At 35.4% G+C, this 26,003-nt stretch overlaps 1 protein-coding gene across 1 annotated transcript; it reads right to left on the reverse strand.

The window, feature by feature from the left end:
* Window positions 1-9,547: 9,547 nt before the first annotated feature.
* On the reverse strand, window positions 9,548-24,405 carry sim1a (SIM bHLH transcription factor 1a). Its single transcript, XM_073847568.1, has 11 exons — window positions 23,863-24,405; window positions 20,574-20,656; window positions 20,008-20,097; window positions 19,780-19,888; window positions 19,601-19,686; window positions 19,219-19,418; window positions 17,671-17,777; window positions 16,900-17,047; window positions 13,633-13,798; window positions 12,699-13,101; window positions 9,548-11,762 (listed from the first exon to the last, which is right to left on the reverse strand). Exons 1-11 carry the CDS (start codon window positions 24,035-24,037, stop codon window positions 11,074-11,076), a joined length of 2,256 nt encoding a protein of 751 aa, XP_073703669.1. The 5' UTR covers window positions 24,038-24,405; the 3' UTR covers window positions 9,548-11,073.
* Window positions 24,406-26,003: the final 1,598 nt, after the last annotated feature.

Raw genomic sequence — 26,003 nt, forward strand, 5'->3', positions numbered from 1 at the left:
AGCAAGCTCAACTTGTATTTAGAACTCACTTTCTATAACATACCAGGGTTGGAAATTACTGAGGGCTTGTGGAAAAAAAGCCACCAAAATGAACAAAAATGTCCTATTAATTCAAGACAAAGAGGCAAAAAATGTCTGTGCACAATTAAACAAGTATTACGGCTGTCCCTGAAATTAAATGTGAAAACCAATTAAAAGTGTCAATTCACAGAATTACATTTAGATTCACTTACACTGCATCATATTGCTTTTACATGCTATTTTGTGCAGCGTTGAGCCTTATAACCAATCAAACACATTTCTGTTGAACTTAGAAATGCATTGGCCAATCAGAGGTGTTTAGATTAGTCAAATGTTGGAGCTGTTGTTGAGTGTGCATGCTCGCGAATTCCCTCATCATAAACAACATATTGCAAATATGTTGTAAATAAAATATTAATTTGGTAGTTTCAGTGATTATAACAGAAGTTTTTACATAACTTGTGGTAGACTTGGCTAACATCATGGACCGACATGTTTGTCTGTGAATCCAAAATGTGACATGCCCAAAATGACCAAAAAATATTTTATATTGTTTTCTATATAAATATTAATAACCATTATTACATTATAAAAAGCAACAATCTACAATAATGATTTCATCATTATATTGTAGCCCTATAAGCTCCTGTTTTTTACTATTTGAAATAGTATATTGTAATTGACAATAGTTTAACATATTGATTAAAGATGATATTTGGGTACATTTAAGTATTTGACATTAGACACAACATAGTATCCTAGTAGTAGAAAGTAGTAGTAGTAGTAGTAGAAATCAATTCCAGGGAAAAGTTGGAAAGTTCATTTCTGACCCTGTTACATACTACTCTATATTACCTACTATGCCAACCCAATCTCATGAAAAAATCTAACTATGTTACGAGGTGACATTTCATATGAATTCAAACAAGATTTTCAGAAAAACTGTAAGCTAAAATGACAAAACCTAACCAAATTCATATGAATTAAGGCCAAAGTAAATTTTGCCTGTGCTGTATTACAATGTAATTACAATGTAACGACATGTGTGCACACAATAAACATCAATATTTCAACACAATCTCATGGCATTTCATAACTATTTTATAGTTTAGTGAATTACTAATTCATGCAAGCACTGCTTACAAGCCACTGACGGTTATGTTCAGGGATGGGTGGATATTCATTCTTATTTACACCTTTCTAGTAATTATGCAATTAATTCTCATATTGTATTATCAGAAAGTTTTGGAATAGGCTATTTGTCCTCTCCCCAAATTTGTCACTACCGAAACACGGTAATATATAATTTATCGAGAAGGGGTATATTGACCTATTAAGATATTGCTTACATCTTCCTTGTAAATACATTTTTTTTCTATATTTTATTAAAGGTAAATCAATAACAATTACAATTTTAACAATATTTCAAGTGTGATTTATAAGATTTGTTGTATTTTGAATTCACTTTCTATGAAGCCCATATTTATAATACATTATAAGGGTATTCTTAAGGCATTATAATGAATGCATAATGTATTATAAAAAACCTTATAATGTGTTATATCATCTCATGATTATTCATAAGAACAGTTTTAGTGTATTATAATGTTTACTTATTTGTGGTTATAGCTTGGTTAAGAGTATGATTACCTCCTCATAGTTATAACGTATTATAAGTCTCATATCTTGCCATGTTACTCATGTCACTTTACTTAAAGCATATATGTGACCCTGGACCACAAAACCAGTCTTAAGTCGCTGGGGTATATTTGTAGCAATAGCCAAAAATACATTGCATGGGTCAAAATTTTTGATTTTTCTTTTATGCCAAAAATCATTAGGAAATTAAGTAAAGTTCATGTTCCATGAAGATTTTTTGTAAAATTCCAACTGTAAACATCAAAATGTAATTTTTGATTTGTAATATGCATTGTTAAGAACCTAATTTGGACAACTTTAAAGGTGATTTTCTCAGTCTTTTTTGATTTTTTTTGCATCCTCAGATTTCTGATTTCAAATAGATGTATCTCAGCCAAATATTGTCATATCCTAACAAACCATACACCAATAGAAAGCTTATTTATTGAGCTTTCATATGATGTATACATCTCAAATTTAACCTTATGACTGGTTTTGTGGTCCAGGGTCACATATAAGTAATCATAATAATATTTCTCAAAGAACCCTAAGATCAGGCATCAGATCAGATGAATGTGTAATGACACATTTGTATTGTCAGTTTATTATTCTGATAGTAACCTTTAGACAGCTTTTGATAAGTAACTCTGCAACTCCATGTCAGCTAGCAGTAATTATTATGAGTAGTATGCTAAATATATGCTAACACTAAATTTTGGTGTTTCCCTAAAAGACAAACTATTATATAATAAGCAACTTTGCACGTACCTGAACCTTCTACCTAGTCTAACCTTAACCAAATTCAATTCAATTCAATTCAAGTTTATTTGTATAGCGCTTTTCACAATACAAATCGTTGCAAAGCAGCTGTACAAAAAATAAAAAAATAAAAATGTAGGCTACTACAATATATTTAGTAGCTTATTAGTGGTGACTACTGTATGTTAAGTTGATGTACATACGGTATAAATATTAAAAACAGTAATGGTGTAATCAAAAAGTCTACTAATACTCTAGGCAGTGTTAGTTGACATGTAGTTGGAAAGTTTAAGCTTATAGTAAATCTACTAAGGGGACCATCAAAATAAAACGTAATATAATGTAAAAAAATAAATGTAATATGATATAGTCCATTATAAATCAAGTAGATGTAATATAGCGTCCATTGTGTGTTATAAATAATCACCTTAAAAGTTATAACCTCAAATACTCAAGTATTATGATGTATTATAATTGTTGTTATGATTATTCATGAGATGATATAACATATTATAAGGGTTTTTCATAATGCATTATGCATTCATTATAATGCAATGTAATATAAATAGGGGCTTCATAGAAAGTGTTACCAAATTTTCTTTGTAAAAGGCAAAAGGTTGATCGATTTCAAAGTTAAGGATTCATTAGTTTGAATATCCATTGAACCAAACTATCATAACATCTTAGTTGATAACTCAGTATACTTTATTTTTGACTAAATATCCCATGTTTCAGTTGTGACTCAACATTCACTGCAAAAAAATGCTTTTCTTACTTTTTTTGTCTCGTTTTTCTTTTTTCTTTTTCTTTTTTTTCTGAAAACAAGGCAATAACTTTTACCTGTCTAGAAAATCCTTTTAAGAATGTGTAGATATTTTGGCTGGAAACAAAATGAAAATGAAATGAGTTTTTGCTTAGAACAAGCAAACTAATTTGCCAATAGGGTAAACAAAACAATATTATTTCAAACTGAAAACAAGATTATTTTTCTTACCCCATTGGCAGATTATTTTGCTTGTTTTAAGCAAACACGCACTTAATTTTGACTTGTTTTTTTTTTTTTTTAAATACTACTAAAACACACTAAAATACAATTATTTTTGCATAACTGTACTAAGATTTTATTTATTTCCCCTAAAATAAAATATCTGTTACCTTTTGTCACTACTTAAACAATTGTATGGGATATCACGCCAAAACACAAAGATGTCACTACTGTACCAAAATCATCATAAATGGTTAAAATCAGTCTAAAACACACATTGTTTCGCTAGTAACATAAAAAATGTGGGACCATTTTTTTTTTTACTTCTTTACAAAGAAAAATAAATAAAATCAAAAACAAAAAGTAGTAGTTACAGTATTCCAATAATTTACTGGATGTCAAACATTAGAGGAACATGTCTATAGTTAATGTGAGTAAAATCACCTGTGGTTCCTCTAGCACACCTGTGTGGATCTTTATACGCTCATAAAGTATACATATAAAAATATATGTTGCAGGATTGACATAATAGACAGGCTGCGCTTTTTTCATGCCCATCTGTAGTCAGTGCTCAATATTCACATTTTAATATGTGTATGTATGTGTAGAAGTTTATATGAGCGGTTGGTGTGAAGAATGTAACACATGGTGTTTTGAACATTTGTGCCCCACACACGTTTAAAGGCACCAGCAGGGTTTCACCTGTCTGGGCTGAGCTACAACAAGGCTCTCTGGTTTCGGTGGGGTACATGCTCCTAAGCCCGGCTGTAAACGCTACAGGATTAGCCAATCTGCATTTGCGCCTTCTTGTCTTTCTTTGAGGGTGACAGCGGGGAAATATGCACCTCTGTTTGTTCACTTTTCCAACTGTGGTGATCAGTGTTGGGGGTAACGCATTACAATTAACGCAAGTTGCGTAATGATATTACCAATAGTAGGAATAATATAATAATAATACTAAAAATAATATAATATCCAACTAACTAGTAAAGCAACGCATGACTGTTTAATTGAAAATATCTGAGTTAATTTTTCAAATAAGTAACGACAGATACTTTTCCCCCATTTATTGATTAAAAGCTCTCCTGTCCCCATGTTGAGAGAAATTGTGAGTAAGATGTTACTTTAGTTCTAGAATAAATGTGAACATGCATTAATTCATCTCTCACTAAAAAAAAAAACAGATACAGTATTCCTCCAAATGAATAAAAACAGGGAAATTCAATGCAAACCTGCAACAATTAAATATGTAAAATAATACAAATATCCTTTATGTATTTAATCCCATTTTATTAAGTGATGTCTTTGCTGCCGACCTTCGATGATTCAATTCATCCATACTAATAAGCAAAAATTACTTAAGATAACCTAACATTTGTTTTCCTTTTTTTGTTGCTGAATAGCTGACATTTTTTCTTCTGCGGTCTACTGTACAGACGTGAATTTACTTTTCTCTAAGCCTGAGGCTTTTGGTGCAAAAAGGCTTTTACATTTGCCCAAAATAGAACTTTTTATATTCAAAATAAACAAGCAAGCCCTGCCCAGATTTAAAAAAGAACACAGAAGTAACGTGAAGCATTACATAAAAAGTAACTAAATAACGTAATTAGTTACTTTTTTAGGGAGTAGCTCAATATTGTAATGCATTACTTTTAAAAGTAACTTTCCCCAACACTGTGTGGTAATACATCAGACTTATATTTCTGTAAATCTGTATTGTGCTTGCGTTTAATGTTTTGAAATAAAAACATTTGGGACCACAAACATATTTTCTCATATTTGACCTGGGACCACAAAACCAGACATAAGGTTAAATCTTACAAAACTGAGAAATATACATCATATGAACGCTCAATAAATAAGCTTTCTATTGATGTATGGTTTGTTAGGATAGGACAATATTTGGCCGAGATGCATCTATTTGAAAATCTGGAATCTGAGGGTGCAAAAAAAAAAAATGAATACATTTTGAGAAAATCACCTTTAAAGTTCTCCAAATTAAGTTCGTAACAATGCATATTACTAATCAAAAATTACATTTTGATATATTTATAGTAGGATTTTTTCTGATCTTAATTTCCTAATGATTTTTGGCATAAAAGAAAAATCAATCATTTTGACCCATACAATGTATTTTTGGCTATTGCTACAAATATACCCCAGCGACTTAAGACTGGTTTTGTGGTCCAGGGTCACATATATTCTAAAAATATAGCTCGAATTGAGTTATTCATAGCCTTAAGGTGAACAAAATGAAAGTAAATGGTTAAATGCGAGATTTATAAGGTGGGAACGTAAGGGTGTAAAACACAAACGGTGTTCCTCATTAAATCAGACTCTGTGAATGATTGAAGACTTGTGTCATGGATGGATGCAAAGAACTCACCTCAACTTTCCAAGCATAGCTGAAAGAAACAGTTTGTCTCATTATGGTCTGAGTGTTTTCACACGCTGACGTGCTGCGAGAACCAGAAAGATTACTCTCATTTCTTCATTTACTGGGTCCATTTCTTTTTCACCCAATTACAAAACCTAAGCGAGTACAAACTCTGCTGTCCGCTGTTAGAGTGCTAATCAAATTTATGTGACTAGGGAGCAACACCGAAAACACGTTGAGGTGAAATATTCTTCCTGCCCCTGATCTCACGCTTCTGCCACTCAATACTCAGACGTAAAGGTTAGATTTTCCAGAGCTGTTCCTCACTCAGACCAAGACACAAATATCCCTGTCTGATGTATTTTATACAGGACGTGTCGAAGGCAGTAACGTCTCTAATGCAGTCTAAGGGTCATACTTCACTCACCAAGCAGCAATTCAACTTATAGACATGAAAATTCCTTTCTTTCACATTCTCTAACACTACAGCTGACTCTTTAAAACACAATCTCTTTGTGTCTGTAAGTAAAATGGGATCTCTTTGTTTTCACTTCAATGTGCTTGGGTATATTTTCATTTATTAAAGCATTTTTAATGCAGATTCCAATCTAACATACAGTCAAACCAAAATTTATTCAGACTCCTTCAACATTTATTTTGAACAAATTCATCTTGATAATGTCAGATAACTTCAATAGAAAGGTAACAAAACATGCTCAGGTCAAATAATTTTAAATAATTTTTGGTCCCATTTTTTTAATCAATTTTACTGGTAGTCCAGTGTATGAAGAAGTTTTGGGTATATTATATCACAGTTTACTTTATTTTGCTATCCTCACTTACATAAATGAACTATAGTGTCCTGCACCCACTAAAAAAAAAAAAAAATCAAAAATTATATCTGGTGTCTAAATAATTTTTTCTTTGACTGTATATATGTGACCCTGGACCACAAAACCAGTCATAACTTTTTGAAATTGAGATTTATATATAAACAAATAAGCTTTCCATTGTTAGGGTAGGACGATATTTGGCCGAGATGCACCTATTTGAAAATCAGAATCTAATCAAAAAATAGATTTATGGTAGGAAATTGACAAAATATCTTGATGAAACATGATCTTTATTTAATATCCTAATAATTTTTGGCATAAAAGAAAAAAATGATTATTTTGACCCATACAATGTATTTTTGACTATTGCTACAAATAGACCCGTGCTACTTAAGACTGGTTTCATATTTAAGTGAGAACATTTTTACTTACAATTATATAAATATGAATGTACTGAGTTTGGACAACATAATAATATAAGCACAAGTCTCAGTATTTTGCTGGCATCTTGTGGATTTCACAGGTCTAAAAAGCAAATAAAATCATAAATATGATTATATCAATGCATGCAGCAGAACATAACATAAAATATGCTTATAAATATACAATAATATAATGTGAAATCATTACATTTCAAGTATATTTATTGTACAATAGTATTGGATATCGGACACAATTTATAAAATGGATAATATGACTTTTTCAGATCATAAATATTATTAGAATATAAAATAACATAAAATAAAAATTATAGGATTAGATTTTAAACCAAAAAAAGGTAGTAATTTCTTGAAATTTTCAATGTAAATCCTACGCTGAAAAAAATGCGTGGAAACAATTTTCATTCAGACAATTACAAATAATTACAAAGAATCATTAAAAGTAACTTACCTAAATTAAACTTGATTCTTGAAAACTAAAATGCTGAAGTAGAAATACTGAAACAGTATTTTTTATTGAAAATATTTTTTTTTTTACAGTATGCACTTTCTAGGTCCTGTATCTAGTTGCTAGTTTCCCCGTTTTTTTTTTTGCCTGCATTTCAAAGGGTTTTCCTGTTGTTGTTTTTATTTTTTAAACTCATAAATAAAACAGTGCATTTTACAAGAAAATATTAAGTTTTCTACTTAAAAATTTTACATTTGAATGTTTTTGCCGTTTCTTTGCAATTTGTGAAATTAGTGAAATGTAAATTCGAATATTGTAAGCCACACAAGGATGTCAACTTTTCCAGTGTGTTTAATGTCTTGTAATATGCATGAGGCACTGCAAACAAGCACCAAAATGTGGCGTTAGATTGGCAGATATGTGGAGTCAGGCCTGCAGCAGCTGTGATGGAGCTCCGTTCACTGATGTGTGTTAATGTTGTCTGTGTTAGTCACTGTTGCCCAGCAACACACCTGTCAGGACGGCCAAGGGTTTACCTGAGCTTCCTTCACAGCACACATGAAAAACAGAGCGGGCAAATGATGCTACAAATGCTCTCAAAGAGCCCTTTCTGAATGTTTGTCCTCTGCAATGTGTGCTTTAGTCTCATTTCATGATTTGCAGCCAGAATAAAATCCCTAAAGCAAAAAGAAAACACACCAGTGGGCAAATGCACATAAATATATATCTTCTATATTTTTGAATTACAACATTTGTTTAGTTTGACCGAACTCAGGAATCATGTTGATTCCAGCTCTTGCATTTGACCATACACAGAACAGAGATTAAATACATTTGTGAAAATTATTTTGCTAAAAAAATTATTGTATCTATATAAATAATCCTATTTAATTAGTAAGAGTGCCAATGATGTAAAAACATGTTTTTGTTTTTTACGGGGATTTTTTTTTTTTTTTGGATTTGTAATCATAATATATTGTTTGATTTAATTTCACAGTTTTTTAAATTTATTTTAAACAGATTAATTCCAGCTGTATATTTTTTTATACATGTGACCCTGGACCACAAAACCAGTCATAAGGGTCTTTCTTTTTTATTTGAGATTTATACATCTCAATACAATCTGAATAAATTAGCTTTCCATTGATGTATGGTTTGTTAGGATAGGACAATATTTGGTTGAGATACAACTATTTGAAAAGCTGGAATCTGAGGGTGCAAAAAAATTAAAATATTGAAAAAATCACCTTTAAAGTTGTCCAAATTAAGTTATTAGTAATGCATTTTACTAATCAAAAATTAAGTTTTAATATATTTACAGTAGGGAATTTACAAAGTATCTTCATGGAACATGAGCTTTATTTAATATCCTAAAGATTTTTGGCATAAACGAAAAATCGATAATTTTGACCTATACAATGTATTTTTGGCTATTGCTACAAAAATACAAATATGTAATGCTATTGTACTGAAGGTACTCAAGTATTCATTAGATTAGATTACATAAAAATATAAAAATAAAATGAATAAGCATTTAAAAATAAAAACCATGCAGTCTTTCAATGAATGAACATCTTTGCAATCATTTATTAATTTCTCAAGTGAGTATGAAATATCATATTAAACATGAATAAAATCAAATTAGTGTGGATATATTTAATATTTCAAGATCTTTTTCACCTGAGTTCTCCAAGGTCTCGCTGGATGAACAATGTCAAGATTAAAAGCAAACGCAGAACCAGTTTCGAAATATATTATTCTAAACAGTTTTGCTGTAATATGAAAACAAATTTAATTTGGATGCAAAACTGAAAATTATAAATAAACACACACACACACACACACACACACACACACACACACACACACACACACACACACACACACACACACACACACACACACACACACACACACACACACACACACACTGTGATATTTTAAAACAAAAGACATTTTTCATTCACATAATAAATACATTTTGCAATACCATTTTGCAACTTTTGCATCATTTTATTTGGTGTGGGTGGGGGGGCAGGGGTGTATTTTGCGTATGTACATCATAAATATTTTTTTTTTCAGAGTTTCTCTCACTCAGCTTTCCAAACAGAGCCAGTTTTTTATAAATACATGAAGAAGGAGTGAGGTACGGGGTAAAGTCTGTCAGAAAATTCCCCCTTTAACGTCCATATCAGACTTTGGACTCCTCCAGTGTGGAACCTCAATGCACCAAACAGCAGCTCGACTCAAAGCCCGCAGCAGTCAATCACTCATCGGGCCAAAAACACTTTTCCAGACCTTCTAATCGAACTAGCGCAAGAGTCGTCATTTAGTTCATCTCTATTATTGTTCCATTTGTTTGAATAAAATCAGGCGCGTTTCAGAATTGCATAATCTCAGTTTTCATTTTAAAGGCTGACATGTTAGAAGGACAAAAATCAGTTGTTTAACTCAACGACACAATAATGCGCTCAACCGGTTTCTGGTTTAAAAAAATAAAAGTCTCAAACTGAATCTTCAAGCCTTTGACTTAAAAGACTGAACTGGGTCCAAACGCAGATGGACAGCATATGCAACTACAAAAAGTATCCCAGGACACAAATGAGCTAAAATTCAATCCTACAGTAACCTTAAACAATTATAAATTAATGCTGCATTTTGCATTAGACTTAGTTGTTAATCTCTGGTACATCAGCATGCTACTTCAATTTTTCTTGTGATAATAAAAAGTATTTCCCCCAATGCCGCAAATGGACTGGTTAAAATCAGGCTACTGCTGTGTCTCAAGTATTAAGGCAAATGACTAAAACCTAGATGGAGTTTGAGGTCATGGATGTAGAATTGCTGTATCAAAAACAAACAAACAAAAAACTCATTTTAAATTACATGTAGCTTAATCTCAAAGTATCATGACCCAACAATTCAGTAACCCAAATCCAAATGCGAACTATGGATAATAAAATTAACACTTTCACTGTGTAAATACTTTCAGTGTGCTGTGATGAGATCACATAATTAATGCTTCTTATTAAATCTCTTACTTTCAGAAATGATTTAAACAATCACCATTCATTCAAGCATTTACAGCTTATAATAGTGGTTAAGGAAAAAATAATAATAATAAGGTATATAAAGTATTTGACAAACAAACCCTTCCATGGAATCCTTTATCTGTGAACAGATTTATCTGTGAACAGAACTCAGGTCCCATGCACTGCAAAAGTGTACTTACGCAGTACCTTTTGTCTTGTTTTTCAGTAAAAATATCTAAACATCCTTAAAATAAGATCAGTTTACTTATACAAGATTGCATAATATTTACTTTCTGTTAGCTTTTTATTTTTCTTAAGCATAAACCTCTGTGTTTTAAAAAAAGAAGAAGAAAAGCAATTTTGCTTCTTAAGTAAATGTTTGTTTTAAGGATGTTAATTTTTTTTACTAAAAAACAACTAAGAATTAAGAAAAACGTATTCGTAGAATTTGTAGGAACGACAAAAAATCAAATCAGAAATTCTAGGCTAGCTTGAGTGAGAGGGTGAAGCACTGAGTGGCGGTTCGTGATTTGATAAGCATCAGCTGCCGTTGGTGATAATGACGGAGGTGCCTTTATGGCCTGGTGCTTGTTCAGCCTGCATGCGTAGATGAGTGGCCATGTCGTAATGGGAGGAACCTGAGCAACCCAGGGAGTATCCTCTAAAGCTGTCTGCCTCATACAGATGTTCTAGTGCGTAGCTGGTGAGCGAGTAGGCTGTGTGTTTTTCCAGGTACTGGCGGGGGTGTGAGGGGTATAGCGCTGGAGTCGGAGAGACAGCACATGTGCCCGTCAGGGGCAGCGGCTGCTGGTGTTGCTGAGAAGAGGAGAGCTCATTTTGCAGAAAGTCTTTACTTTTACCCAGTCTGTCAGAGATGGGGCTGCTGAGACGGGACAGAGGAATGGGACTAGGGGCGGGGCTTATAACCTGAGCCGGCCCCCGACACACCACACTCTGCAATGCTGACTGGGGAAAGTCGGTACTGTGAAACGAGGAGCCGTGGCTCTTGGCCAGACCGTTTGTAGTCTCCAAAGAGATTTCTGTAGGAGCCTTTCTCAACTGCAGACGACTTTCCTCCTCTTTGATCATCTGTTGCGTGGCTCGAATCAACGTCTCAATCTTGCTGGGCTCTTGAGGACTTGCGCGGCATTGGTCACCACGGTATCGGTCGCCCGAATCGCTCGTGTCGGGTGAACTGACCATGCTGTCCTCGTCCCAATGACCCCTCACTGCAAGTGGGAGAAAACAGTGTTAGCATGAGGTAAGAAGAAGATTCGGATAAAGAAAATTTGTAAAATACTGTCTACAGCAGGGATCTCCAACCCTGCTGCTGGAAAGCTACTGTCCTGCAGATTTTAGCTCCAACCCCAATCAAACACACCTAAACCAGCTAATCAAGGTGCGTGGGAGCAGGGTTGGAAGTAAAGTCCACAGGAAAGTAGTCTGTTTATAGACCCCTGGTCTATAAACAGATGAATTCTTCATGAAAGGAAAAAAAGGAAAGGACGTGAAGTGTGGCTAATTATGGTGACCCATACTCTGGGGCAGTGGGCAGCCAATGCCAATGCAGCACCCAGGGAGCAGTTGGGGGTTCAGTGCCTTGCTCAAAGGTCTCACCTCAGTCATGACATTGAGGGTGGAGAGAGCACTGTACATTCACTCCCCCCACCAACAATCCCTGCTGAACCTGAGACTCGAACCCGCAACCTTCGGGTTACAAGTCCGACTCTCTAACCATTAGGCCATGACTGCCCCAGGCTATGCCTCTTCAGCAATTATTCATTACCAAATGAGAAATTTTATTCTTCTAGGTCAGTGGAGCCCAAACTCGGCCCTGGAGGGACAGTGTCCTGCAGAGTTTAACTCCAACCTCAATTAGACACACCTGAACCAGTTAATCAACCTCTTACTAGGCATGTTGGAAACTTCCATGCAAGTAGGAGCTAAACTCTGCAGGACCCTCCAGAAATGAGTTTGGGCACCCCTGTTCTAGGTCATTGTTTTAGTACATTTTTCAGAATGCTCCTGTCTATAAATGTGTACTTTGCTCTAACCCGGTTTGAGGAGGCTGTGGAAGACTAAAGCATATCATTTTTGCTTAGAATGAACCAAAATGAAAAGCATTTGGTTTCTAACCATAGATGAAACCACTGAAAGAAACATACCTTGCAGGCTATGGATTGAGGTGATGTGAGGCATCACGCCTTCAAAACTGTCCCCGTTCTCGGATGAAGACTTGGGTAGCGGGAGGACAGAGCGGGCTGCACCCCACCAAGCCTCTCTTCCGGGCTGAGGGTTGCCCAGGAAATACCGGCCAGCCTTACAGCGACCCCTCTCACAGGACTCGGAGTGAGTGTGGCCATAGAGGTCGCTGGAGGTATGGTGGTCATCTGTCAGCGGTAGGCCGTAGCACAGCGGCCGCGGTTCCGAAAACTGCCGGTACACGCACGAGGAGTCTATGCCTTCACATTGCTCCAGAAGCTGGGGAGATGCAGAGTCAGTGAGTGGGCTCCCTCCCCATGGGCTATCCTGATCCGACTCCGAGCGATCTGTGGGGAAACCCGGATACTGCACAAAAGAAACAAATGTGTGTTAAATACAGTGTTTACTCACTCTGTTGTTACGTCACCAGTACACACCTGATCCACCCATTTCACTCTTGGAGTTTCTACTAACGTGCTGATACTGGTGTATTTGATCTGGAAGAGTCTGAAAATGTGTCGTGTTGGGGTGCCTCCAGTAACATGACAAAACGTACAACTTTATTAGTGAGCGCAAAGCTGATTTACACACTTAGAACATGATGTTGGATCAACAACCAACATTCCTTTCATCTAATCCGACTCCTACATATATCCTCAAACCTACCCTTAAAATTATAGTGCAATGATTGCATGTTGTTCCAGCCCTTAACCCTATCCCTAACCCAACACCTAAAATTAGAAGGCAATGATTGGTTTATGGTAATGTTACTTAAGGAACGACTAGACATGTCCTAGTTGTGTAAATCACATTAGAAGTCTTCCCAGCAACAGAAGACCTTCCTAGAGTTCCCAATATACATACCAGCCGAATGGAAGGCATTGCTGTGATACTGACCTGTGAATATGGAGAGAGTCTTGTTTTGGTCTTGGTACGCGAGACTCTGCTTTTGCCAACTCTTCTGTTCTCGCTGATGGGGTTGGTGGGACTGTTGTAGGTGAACGAGGGTTTAGTAGACGTCACCTGATCTAAGGACAACTGTAGTCCTTTGTACTCCGTGTCCCTGTTGGGGAATGACAGTAAACATTGAGCTTCGAACCCAACTGGGTGTGCAACTACATGGTTTGCAACTGCTTGTCTTGGTATTAGTGTTTACTGGTGCATTTTTCCTTTTCAGTATACCACTCTGAGAAATGTATAGTCAGGCTTTTTTTTAGATACTTCAAGCCCCATGCTCATTTGTGAAGCAGTGTGTGAGGAAGACTCAAGGACAGAAAATGAATTGCACTGTTTCTCCTGCAGGATTGGAACAAGGCTCCTACAAACATACAGCAGAGGGCTGGAGGCTCTGTTCAAATACACAGTGAGATTAAGAGCTATGTCTGGCTAAATCAAACCCACACAGGGATCACCACATAAGGCATAACTAGGAAATGGGAATTGATTTCTCAGTAAAGTGCTGTATGGATTTCTGTTCCCAGTGATGTATAACTTTGAGAAAACGACGGCTAGAGCGTATGCTAGCCAGGCGCCGACGCCAGCTTCCCTCCTGAGGCCTAGCAGCCTGGCTCAAACAGCACGCAGACTAATGGGATTGCACGCAGATGGCAACATCTTGGAAAAAGACAGACATACACTTTCTCACATGCGCCCGCACAAATGCGCTTGCAGATCTCTTGAAGTTGACGTCGTCGTTGTACGCTCTATGTAAACAAAAAGTTTTTTTGAAGTCAAGGCCTGTAGACAGAAGCCAAAACCCTTAAGGTGATGCAACAGGTTGGCCGATGCCAGTGGTTTAGCACATACACACAATCCCATTCAGCTGAGCCACCATTCTCACACACGCACACAATCTCATTTCACACCTCACAGCCCGTGTGAGTAGACTCTGATAACACCACGATAAGACGCCAGACATATCCACCTCGCTTCCTTTTCTCACTAAAGACTAGCTGTGCATTTCTGAATGAGAGCACATGTGGAGAGGTTAAACAGGAAACAGATCTCGCACTCGTGATGTCTACACCGCAGCGCACACTTTTATGGAAATCATTCTTCTCAAGGAAACTGAATCACGGATGATGGCGAATGATGGGAATATCACAAAAAAAGAGAGAGAGAACTCCATTCATGGGCACTCTTAGCAAGCTGTGAGCTATAAACACTCATCATCTTTACAGCCTATTAATTAAACCTCATAAACACTTTTCCTTTATAGCTGTGGCTGAAGAGCTATCTGACACTCGCAGGCTATTGGCAGACTGGCATATTAAAACCAATCCACTTTGTTTTAATGAAGGTTTTTATTGCGTGCAATTCATTTACATCTGTAACAGATAGATAGCAAAGGAGGCAGAAGAAGCGGGGCTGGGGTTGTGGGGGGGGGTTTAGTGGGGGGTCGATGTTCCAGATGCTGGCATCAGTTCTAATGGGCTCTCTGGAAGTGTGCGCACAAATGCTGCGCTTCACTCTTCCATACGTCCCTCGCTCCAAACCGTAGTGTGAGCGATGGCTCCATTGCTCAATCCCACCTCATTCTTTCCAGAGAGTTCCAGTGGAAAAGTTCATTGTGGTAATGCACGGAGTTTGTCAGTATGAATGCATGACAAATAAATCATCCACGACCCCTGGCTCCCATGCAGTTCCTGTACATGCAGCTGGCATATTATATAAAGCAAGAACAGGAATGACACCCCGAACTGACTGATGAGCATCAGGGCAGCTCAGTCACTGTCATGGCTGGACTTGCAAACACCATAAATCTGAACCTTAATGATATTGTATTAAACCTATTGCTAGTTTAAGTCACTGAGAAAGGCCTTTTAGCTGTGTAATAGTGGAATAATGTGGGCAATTCAACAACTGTAGACAGAAGAAATTATATGGCATACTATACTTTTGCCTAATACACTGCATGCATGTTAGTCATACAAATGGATTCAAGTTTGTGCATGGAACTCCATTATTGAACAATTTGAGGTTATAGTTGAAGTGGTAACACTTTAGTTTACCAGTCGTAAGTAGCACGGGTATATTTGTAGTATATTTGTAGCAATAGCCAAAAATACAGTGCATGGGTCAAAATTATCAATATTTCTTTTATTCCCCAAAAATCATTAGGATATTATATAAAGATAATGTTCCATGAAGATATTTGGTAAATTTCATACCGTAAATATATAAAAAGTTAATTTTTGATTAGTAATATGCACTGCTAAGAACTTTATTTGGACAGTTTTAAAGGCAATTTGCTCAATATTTAGATTTTTTTGCACCCTCAGATTCCAGATTTTTAAATAGTTCTAGCTCAGCCAAATACTACCCTATCCTAACAAACTAAACAATCAATGGAAAGCTTATTAATTCAGCTTTTAGATGAAATCTCAATTTAAAAAAAAATTCCCTTATGACTGGTTTTGTGGGTCACATGTGTATTGTATTGTATTGTACTCCAAACCTAAATTTCACAACTACCTTACTGACTATTAATAAGCAAGAAATTAGGCGTTTACTGAGGTAAAAGTCAGTTAATTGTTAGTTAATAGTGAGTCCCTAAACTATTTTAGTAACTAAAGTGTGACAGTGTGTTTACATTTCTTCATTAAACTATTCCATGTTACAGTGCATGTACATGAAGTAATTTAAAAATATTATTTAACATGCATATACTGTACACTACTGTTCAAAAGAGTAATTCTTTTTTTTTTTGCAAGGAATTAATACATTTATTTAGAATGGATGCATTCAATTACAATTAAATTACAATACAAAAGAGTTCTATTTAAAATCCTGAATGTTTCTTAAACAGCAAATCAGCATATTAGAATGTATTTCTATGATGTTTGCGACTGCTGAAAATTCAGCTTTGCCATCACATAAATAAATGAGTAATTATAATTTCTAATTATATTTAAATAGGAAACAGTTTTTTTTAAATAGTAATTACAAATACCTACTACTTATACCCCTATAATAGGGGCTACGAATGCAAAAATCTTCAAAAAATAAACCATGAAAATGATAATAAATAGCCTTGTGTAGAATTCACCGTTCATTATCTGAATGTAATTGATGAAAATTAAACAACAGTGTATGAAGATGTCATGCTGTTTTGAATAGGCATAACAAGCTTAAGTAACAGCTATCTTTATATAGTGTACTTACGTGAGGACGTAGTTGACGCTGACGATGCAGTGTGGTCTAGACGATCTACTGTTGTGGACGATAGTAGCGTAACTCTGTACCCACACCCAGCCACCCTGCTTAGCCAGGAATCGGTAGTATTTGGTGGTGACCTGTCCTTTTACCAGCACTACGGAGAAAAAAAAAACACCCTTAGTCAATTAAAGAACATTTCTGACACTTTCACTTCACATATGCTTCTTTTCGCAAATTAGAATGAAAAATCGATTCATTAATTTGTTAATTTGCTGTTTTTCTTTTTTTTGTTGTTGTTGCCCTTAATGCGTGGTGATCGTTTTTATTCAGGAAAGCTAATTACTGCTTTCATTTGCATGTTTAAACCATAAGCTGCCGTTTTCCCTTTCAGCCTAATAACTATTTATAGCAAATAATATCAAATATTGTGACTCTTAATAGGCTGTGTTGTGCTGCAATCAAGAATGTAATAGATAAAACAATGGATAATAGAAGTTTTTAAGGGCTAAACGTGTACCAAAAAAAATTCTCATTTTCATTCTGGCTTGCTAATTTAGTTACTAATAGATTGCATGTTTAATCTAAGCTCATGCTCAAATCAGTATGTTGAGACAGGGAAATCACATTCATCTCCTCTAACGTGGTATTATCAATTACCGCGCTCAGTTGTACCCTCGTGATGGTGAGCGATGTCAGTCGTCGCTAAAGCTGCTGTTATTATTAGATGCTGTAAAGGGGACGTGACCAGAGGAATGAGGAAAAACAAACCTAACTCACACAAGTGGTGCGCGCAGCGGAGATGGAAAGTGTCACAGCTGTGGACGTGATGATAAAGTGTCTTCTCTATTAAGTCTTGCGGCTCGTAGCCAGTGAGCTCCGCAACCCTGACAAACACAGAACACAGAATGGAATAACAATGGTGTTGGCGTGAGCACAAACACCTGTCCACACACTGGCACGTGCGAGAACGGCACAAATTTGGTTAAATGTAAGCCCAACTCATGCGTGGCTCACTAAACACAGCTGCATATTCACACAGAGAGTGGAAGATGTATATACACAAAGCTGCATTTACACAATCATAGAGGCACATGTGCACAGACACACACAAGAAAGTGCTGTCTTAGTAGCATGGGTATATTTGTAGCAATAGCCAGAAATACATTGTATGGGTCAAAATTATGCTATTGGGATATTAAATAAAGATCATGTTCCATGAAGATATTTTGTAAATATCCTACTGTAAATATATCAAAACTTAATTTTTTAATAGTAATATGCATTACTAAAAACTTACTTTGGACACCCTTAAGGGCAATTTTCTTTTGCACCCTTAGAATCCTGATTTTTTTTTAAATAGTTGTATCTCGGCCAAATATTGCCCTATCATAACAAACCATACATCAATGGAAAGCTTATTTATTCATGTATCAATCTCAATATCAAAACACTGACCCTTATGACTGGTTTTTGTGGTCTGTTATATATATACATATATAACGGTTATGACATATAAGCACACATGCACAGACAAGGAGGTTCTGAGACCACATTGAAAATCAATTTGAACAATTTTACTTATTTATTTATAGATTATGACTAAATTAAATACACATATTGATGCTTTATTTGGTTTGTACGACATAAAAAAAAAAAAAAAAATCAAATGCAAGCAAAATTAGTACCATCATGTAATCTTCTTTGTACAAAAAGTCAGGTGTTTTCACTTCCATTAAAGCACAAGATGCTTTTTGGAACATTGGAGAACATGATCGCAGCTCGAGTCTATGCCAAAAAATACTCATATTCATGTTTAACTTAGAATTTTCAAATGCCAATGTTTTATGCAAATTGTTATGATGATAATATAATCTGCAACTAAACGGTTGGACAATGTAAAAAAAGAAGGATTTTCATTCATCGTCTCAGTTCTTTGGTCCCCACTGCCTATATGTGACCTTGGACCACAAAACCAGTCATAAGGGTCAATTTTGGAAATTGAGATCTATACATCATCTGAAAGCTGAATAAATAAGCCTTTGCATTGATGTATGGGTTGTTTGGATAAGACAATATTTGAAATCTGCAATCTGAGGGTGCAAAAAATCGAATGAAAAATTGATATATTTCTATTTCTTCATGGAACAAGATTTTTACTAAATATCCAAATGATAATCGATAATCGTGATCCATGCAATGTATTTTTGGCTATTGCTACAAATATACCCATGCAACTTTAGACTGGTTTTGTGGTTTAGGGAAACATATTATCCTTAATAAAACTAGCAACACAGCAGTATGTATAAGCATATGAACACATGGTACCTGGAGTCCAGGAAAATGAGTTTCATGTCCAGGCTGGCTCTGAACATGAACATATTGCTGTGGAGCTTGATCTCGGTTACTGCGCTGGGGGGGAGAGAGTGACCTACAGCCACCAGACCCACGTTCTGATAACAGCCGTCAAACGGAGACATGTCTAAGCTGTACTGACGGATCTTCAGATAGCCGCTGCAGTGAATTACCTGTCGGAGATCACGGTCACACACACATGCATCCGTATTATATCTCTAATTTTGCTAAAGTTTTAAATGGATACACGATCATTAAAAATAGCTACAGATTAAGATATATTAAAAACTCTATATAATCAATATATTTTTATGCACACAACACTTAAAAAAAGAATTCAGCTATAATGGCCTACCTTGTAACCGCCACACGTCAAGCCTGCGTTTCTTTTAGCAAGGACGCATTTCATTCTCAGGAAAAAAGATCTTTCCATTTCATATTCTAGAAAAAGAACAGGAAGCAGAAGACGGTGAAGGAGCGGTTTGAGGGAAGATGAATTGATTTGTGTGCGGAGGTGTGCAGTGGATGTCTCACCGTGGACAAAGTGTGAATGATACGGCTGGTGAGCCGTCAGGACTGCGGTCATTTCGTCGTGGTCTGCGGGGTGGATGTATTCATAAATGCTGTTCCCCGTCAGCTCTACCTGTTAAAATGGACTTTTGTCATTGCAGTCAAAGCTGCCAGAAACATTGTGACCTAGGCTGAATATAAATAGGTTATAAAAAAATGTAACAATAGTAAATAGGAAAATGTGCACTTTACCTGTGACAAGCCTAAATGCACTGATGCAGTTTCAGAAATGTACATGATTTTTCCATCAGGAGCTACCACAAAGATGAAGCCATCCAAAGTCTAAAACAAAATTTTCAAGGAAAATTAATTAATGTAATTAGTTCTTATTTTAGTAAAGCATCATTAGATTACATTCAAAGTAAGATGTAATGAGGTAGAGCTGAGGTAAAATTCAACATTTGAATCAGAAGATAAAATGAAGTGCTCTATTACCGCAGCAAAAAATATAAATAGAGGCAGGAAGTGCTTATAAAAAATGTATTCATTTAAGTAGATGATGAAAAATCATACAAAAAAAAAATCTTCGCAAGAAATACACAAATGACAAATATTTATATTTAGACGGCCTCATGCTTATCGTACAAATAGATCCACTCGCAAAGCAAAATGTAACTGTGAGACGAATTCTAACTAGAATTCTATAGGGTCGATAGAAAACAGTTTCAGAATTAAAACATAATTAATCGAATGTTTTAATTAATAGGCATACATATAGCTAATAATAATAACCCAGTCCAGAATTTTAAAGTGTGTACCTGAAGCAGATGCGATCCTAATTCTCGGCCCACATTGTCCAGAGAACTCGCTCGACTCACATGGCCCCAAGATTCCCCAAGACCTGCGGAACGTGTTCATAAAAACACCTCAGTTTATTAAAAAATAAAAACAGGAGTGAAAACTGATTTATTATGACGAGCCATGTATATTTGACAATCCAACAGGGTACTAAAAAGAGCTGAGCTAAAACCAGTCTTAGCGCATAAATAAAATCTCTCTAATTTGACATTCGTTTTGACGGAAAATGCACATACAAAACCTACAACAACAGCACACACAAAATAACCACAACAAAAATAATAATCTATGGTCATCTGACGATCAGTTAGTCAATATTTTAACACTGAATTGACTGTAAACACGCTGAATGTAAATGAGGAGTATTTATGATGGTCCAGTACAGGCGGTGAAACTCGATAAAGCAAACAGTCTGACACACACAATCCTTATTGAAATGCAAATCACACGAAAACAAACATCAGATGAAAGCAAAAGCTCGGATTCCACTTTAATACTAAACAAACATGGACTCCGCGTTTATCCAGCAGAAACAATCACATTACTGCTCAAACAGCTCGCTGAAAAATAACCACATTCTCAGAGCCAATAACCGCTTGGAAAAATCTGCTGTGGAAACATGCATTGCTGCTTTTTAAAATATAAACAAATTAAATATTTTAACATACAGTGAAAGCTATAATTCATTCGAACACCGAGACTGATATTTCTAATTAGACTGCAGCTTATGGTAACTTATTTAGGATTATTCAATAATAATAATAATAATAATATTAATAATAATAATAATAATAATAATGCTTTTAATTAGTATTATTATTATTATAAATGATCGAAACAGTAATAACTGCTCTCAGTAACAATAATAATTGTTATTAGGTGGAAAGCGCATTTGAGGATCCTAATGCACGTCTAAACCAGTGCAGATGAATCCGAAAGAGTTCTGATATTTCGATATTCTGATATTTCGGAATTTTTGGATATGATTGGATCTGAATATCCGCGAGCTCATAACATAATAAACTTTACATAAGCAATAAGAGCAAAGCACTTAACAGAAGAATGCCCCATTGCAAATCTCCAAAGGAAATGTTTCAATTGCTTGCAAGACAAGAAAACTCAACTAAAAGCTAAAAACTAAACTGAAGTCATTTTAAAACAATTCTTCTGTTTCTGTAAAAGAACCCGTTTCTTTAGGCGCTACTGAGAGCGCTTATTTTCACAGGCCCGAATTAAATTTATTCCAACACATGAACCCTAATGCGTTTTATTCATGTGTAATTACAAATATTCATATTTTATTCTCTATCGTAGATAATCGTTATAAATAAGCTTCAGCTATTTTTTAATTTTTTGCATAACAGTAAAACAGAGAGGAATCACTTTTAGGCTGAAAGAAAAATACTACAACCAAATCTGAGCGACAATACCTAAAAACCAATTTACTTAAAAAAAAAAAAAAAAAACCCGAAACGAATATAAACAAAAAACAAGCCTATGGTGTAAAGCTAAATGATTAAACTGTTGTAATATTAGACAATTATTTGACAGCAGTGTCCCTCAGAGTTATTCTCTTCACAGCCGAGCAATAAATAACCGCCATAAAAGCACCTTCACCTTCCTTCATTTTCTAATAAAACTTTACTGTCTCATTTCCTCTAGCACTACATGTGAGCTGTCTTTGCTGTGACCTCGCTGACCTTTTAACCCGAGCGAGCTGTTTCATTCACAACGAATGTTTAAAAACATTTATTTACAATCTAATGAGTAAAGCACATGCTGCAGTCCCGTGGATGGTAAAATGCTACACTTTAGTATCTATCCTGTGGCTAGATGGAGAGACAATGTTTTTTACCATATGCTTGTTTCTAAACTAACTGGCATATACACATTGCGAGCCGAATAATTACGCGTAATTAACACGGATATAAATATATCAGTATCAGGAAATATAGCTACTTTACTCATGTTTCACACTTTCTCTTGATCTGTTATCAAAAATGGAGCCCTTTGTTGAAAATTCGTTTTTAAGCATACAGCAGCTTTCAAACATGTTACAGTCATTAGAAATACAACATTTAGTAGCCTATATCTAGCCTATATAAAACAGTAAATAGGGCTATTTTTCAAATTTAAAGATGAAAACGTAAACTTATAGGAATAGCCTACACAAAATAGCCGAAATAATAATAATAATAAAAATCAAATAAATAAAAAGAGTCAAGCTTGCATTGATGAAAATGCAACAAAAAGGAGGACTGTTGAGCTGTTGATGTATATGTATTTACACTCTTTAAAATTGTCTTCTTTTTTTTTTTTTTTTGATATTAGGCTACTTGTCGCACACAAATGATCAGTTTAGCGTCCAGGAGCAGGTTACTGATGAAATGTCTGTGTTTTTATGTGTCACATATGTGTTTTAAACCCGTGCTAAGTGTTGGCATATCCAAAAACATCCGCTTTCAGCACTTTTTATTGTTTTGATGATAATAATAATAATAATAATAATAATAATAATAATATATTATTTGAATAATAATAGTTTCTTGTGCATTGATGTCTTGTATGACTTCGCGTCAGTCAAGTGTTGATGAGACGGTGATAATTGTCGCTATTATTCTTTAGTCACGCAGAACAGAAGGTGGAAAATAACGCTAATAATCAGAACCATCATGATGTCTGAGTCTCTGTCTCTGAGTCCTTGCTTTAATAAAATTCACGAAAGCATTTTGTATGGTTTTAATAAAATTCACGAAAAATATTAATTTGTTGCTTTAAAGAAAAATAGCTGCTGTTGTAAAGTGGAAGGCCGCAACGACCAAAAAATGTTTTCGCTTAGTGTTTGCATTTTTAAAAACATATAGGCCTTAATTACTTTTTTTAAATATTGCGTTTGATAATGATTTCGATCCTACATTTTCTGCAAATGATGTGCATGAAATATTATAGGCTCGAATAATTGTTCTTTAGGGCCTTTAAATGACATAAAGCTACATGTACATCTAACTAATATTAAAACAAATAACATATGGGTTATAATAATAGGCTATTCCTTATTAATATTTTAGTAACTACAGCACCAATATTAATAATTAACAATAACATACTATTTTAATATTTGACAAGAACACTAATACCGATGTTAGGCTTCCCAAAATGAACGAATTATTTACAGATACGGTGTATCTACGCGGTAGATGATGTCCAAAATATATCGCGTTTGTTATGCATAGGAATCGACTGACGTACCTTCTGGGAAGACTATCCTCATTTTCAGGTAGCTGGTGGTGAGTCTGATGATGGAGGCTTTGTCCAGCTGTGAGGTGATGGCTGAGGGCAGAGGCAGCAGTTTGGCCAGCTCGTAAAACTCGCTGTTCTCCTTCTCCCGACGCGTCCGCGCCGCGTTCTTCGACTTCTCCTTCATGCTCTCTGTCACTGACAGGTGTCTCAGACCCTTCTGCTGTTCACTTCAATCTCTCCACAACACAAACTCAACCGCATGCGTGAGACCTCGAGCAGTTTTACCACCATGGGAAGGTTTCAGAAACGTCCTGAAAGTGTTCCTGCCATGGCCAATTCCTAGGAATTTACGGATGTTCCTGAGATGCCTTACACGTAGATAGGAGACGAACAGACCTTCATGATTATAATGAGTTTGTTTCATCCGCAGGGAGTCTTATTTGACACACATCAAATCCACTCGGGCCCAGAATCTCTTCATAGAGGAAGTTCCTTTCATCCATCCATCAGACGCGCGTAATATTCCTGGAAAACAGCAGACCGCACGTTCACTTCTTTTCGGGTCTTTTAGAAAATCTCTAATTTATAAACCATATCAAAACCTTCATTTCCTAACATTAAATTGACGTTCATGTTCATATAAACTACACGCATTTTCTTTCTACAAATTTTCTAATTTTATAGTCTAAGCTACTTCATATTTACGCATTGTCTTGGAACGTACTGTATGTGAGTAGGCTAAATTGAATTTATTATATCATATTTTGCTTCAGTATCTAAAACGTTTACGTTTCAATAGGCTAAAACTTGCACGTCTTCTTACCTCATATCAGACCACTCTGCAAACTTGCATTGTCTTCATAAGTTCATAACTCCACAACGACAAATATCCAGACCTGCGTTCACGCGTTAATTCATGCCGAATTCCACAGCAAACACGGGAAACATGGCATCTTTGTATCCAGAAGGATCTTGTTTGGAGGAGTTTGTTGAAGTCTCTTTCTGTCTGAGCAGCTCACGGACCCTCCCCCTGATCACAGCTCATTGGACACCGAAGGACCAGACAGGATTTTCCCATTGGATCCCATTCACCAGCGGCCGATTTGTTAGAAATGCTGACCCCTGACCCGTAACGCACTATGAATAATATTTGCATTTAAAGTTCACTGACTCTATCTATCTATCTATCTATCTATCTATCTATCTATCTATCTATCTATCTATCTATCTATCTATCTATCTATCTATCTATCTATCTATCTATCTATCTATCTATCTATCTATCTATCTATCTATCTATCTATCTATCTATCGTATTTTTGAAGAGAAACACTTAAGTAAAAGCTAAATTGCTCCAATTAAAATAGCGGAATTGTAGCTAAATTATCCACCGTTAATATAAAAAAAAAAATCCAACATAACGTGAACACAACACATATTTAAATACGCAATTTTTTATATAAATTTGCTATACACAGGCCTACATATAAATACAATGTACGTTTTAAAGGCTGTTACATATTGCTTATTATGTTACTATGTTCCCATTTTCTTATGGTTTAACTAAAAGGATTCTGCAGCAATACAAATAGAGCAAAATCTAGCTGGCAGATTTGCTGCCCATGAAGGAAAACAACAGTATTGATTCAGAGGGAAACAAAAATAAGTGATTACAGGAGTAAATCCTAATCTATTTCCTATCAGTCTCTTGCTGAATAAAAAGCCAGCAATTTTGTCCACTGTGGCAGACTGTAGTTTTCTTAATATTTCTTCTATTATACAGATATAACCACTGTTTTAAGTCCAGGCCTTTTTTGTGATATCAATATTGTGTTACTATTCTAAAAAGTAGAATCATACCATTTTAAGTTTTTTTTAAATTATTATTTTAAATGTTGATGCAAAAAAAAAATCTGAATGCCAAAAGCTCTTTTTTGTGTGTGTGTGCATCTCAGGAGGGCAGCAGTCTGTGTCTGTAATAGGAAATCACCTGCAGCAAGAGAAAATCAGAGAGGATGCGCCCTGCACACGAAACGCTTGATGCTGCTTTAACCTTTTCCTAAAGCCTGAATTTGCTGCTGATTAAACGGCATCAGTGGAAAAGAGAACAATCGAAAATACTTTACAATATATGAAGTCCTCAGTAGGGA

This window comes from Garra rufa, chromosome 9 (genome assembly GCF_049309525.1).
Source record: "Garra rufa chromosome 9, GarRuf1.0, whole genome shotgun sequence".
In the NCBI taxonomy this organism is placed as follows: Eukaryota; Metazoa; Chordata; class Actinopteri; order Cypriniformes; family Cyprinidae; genus Garra; species Garra rufa.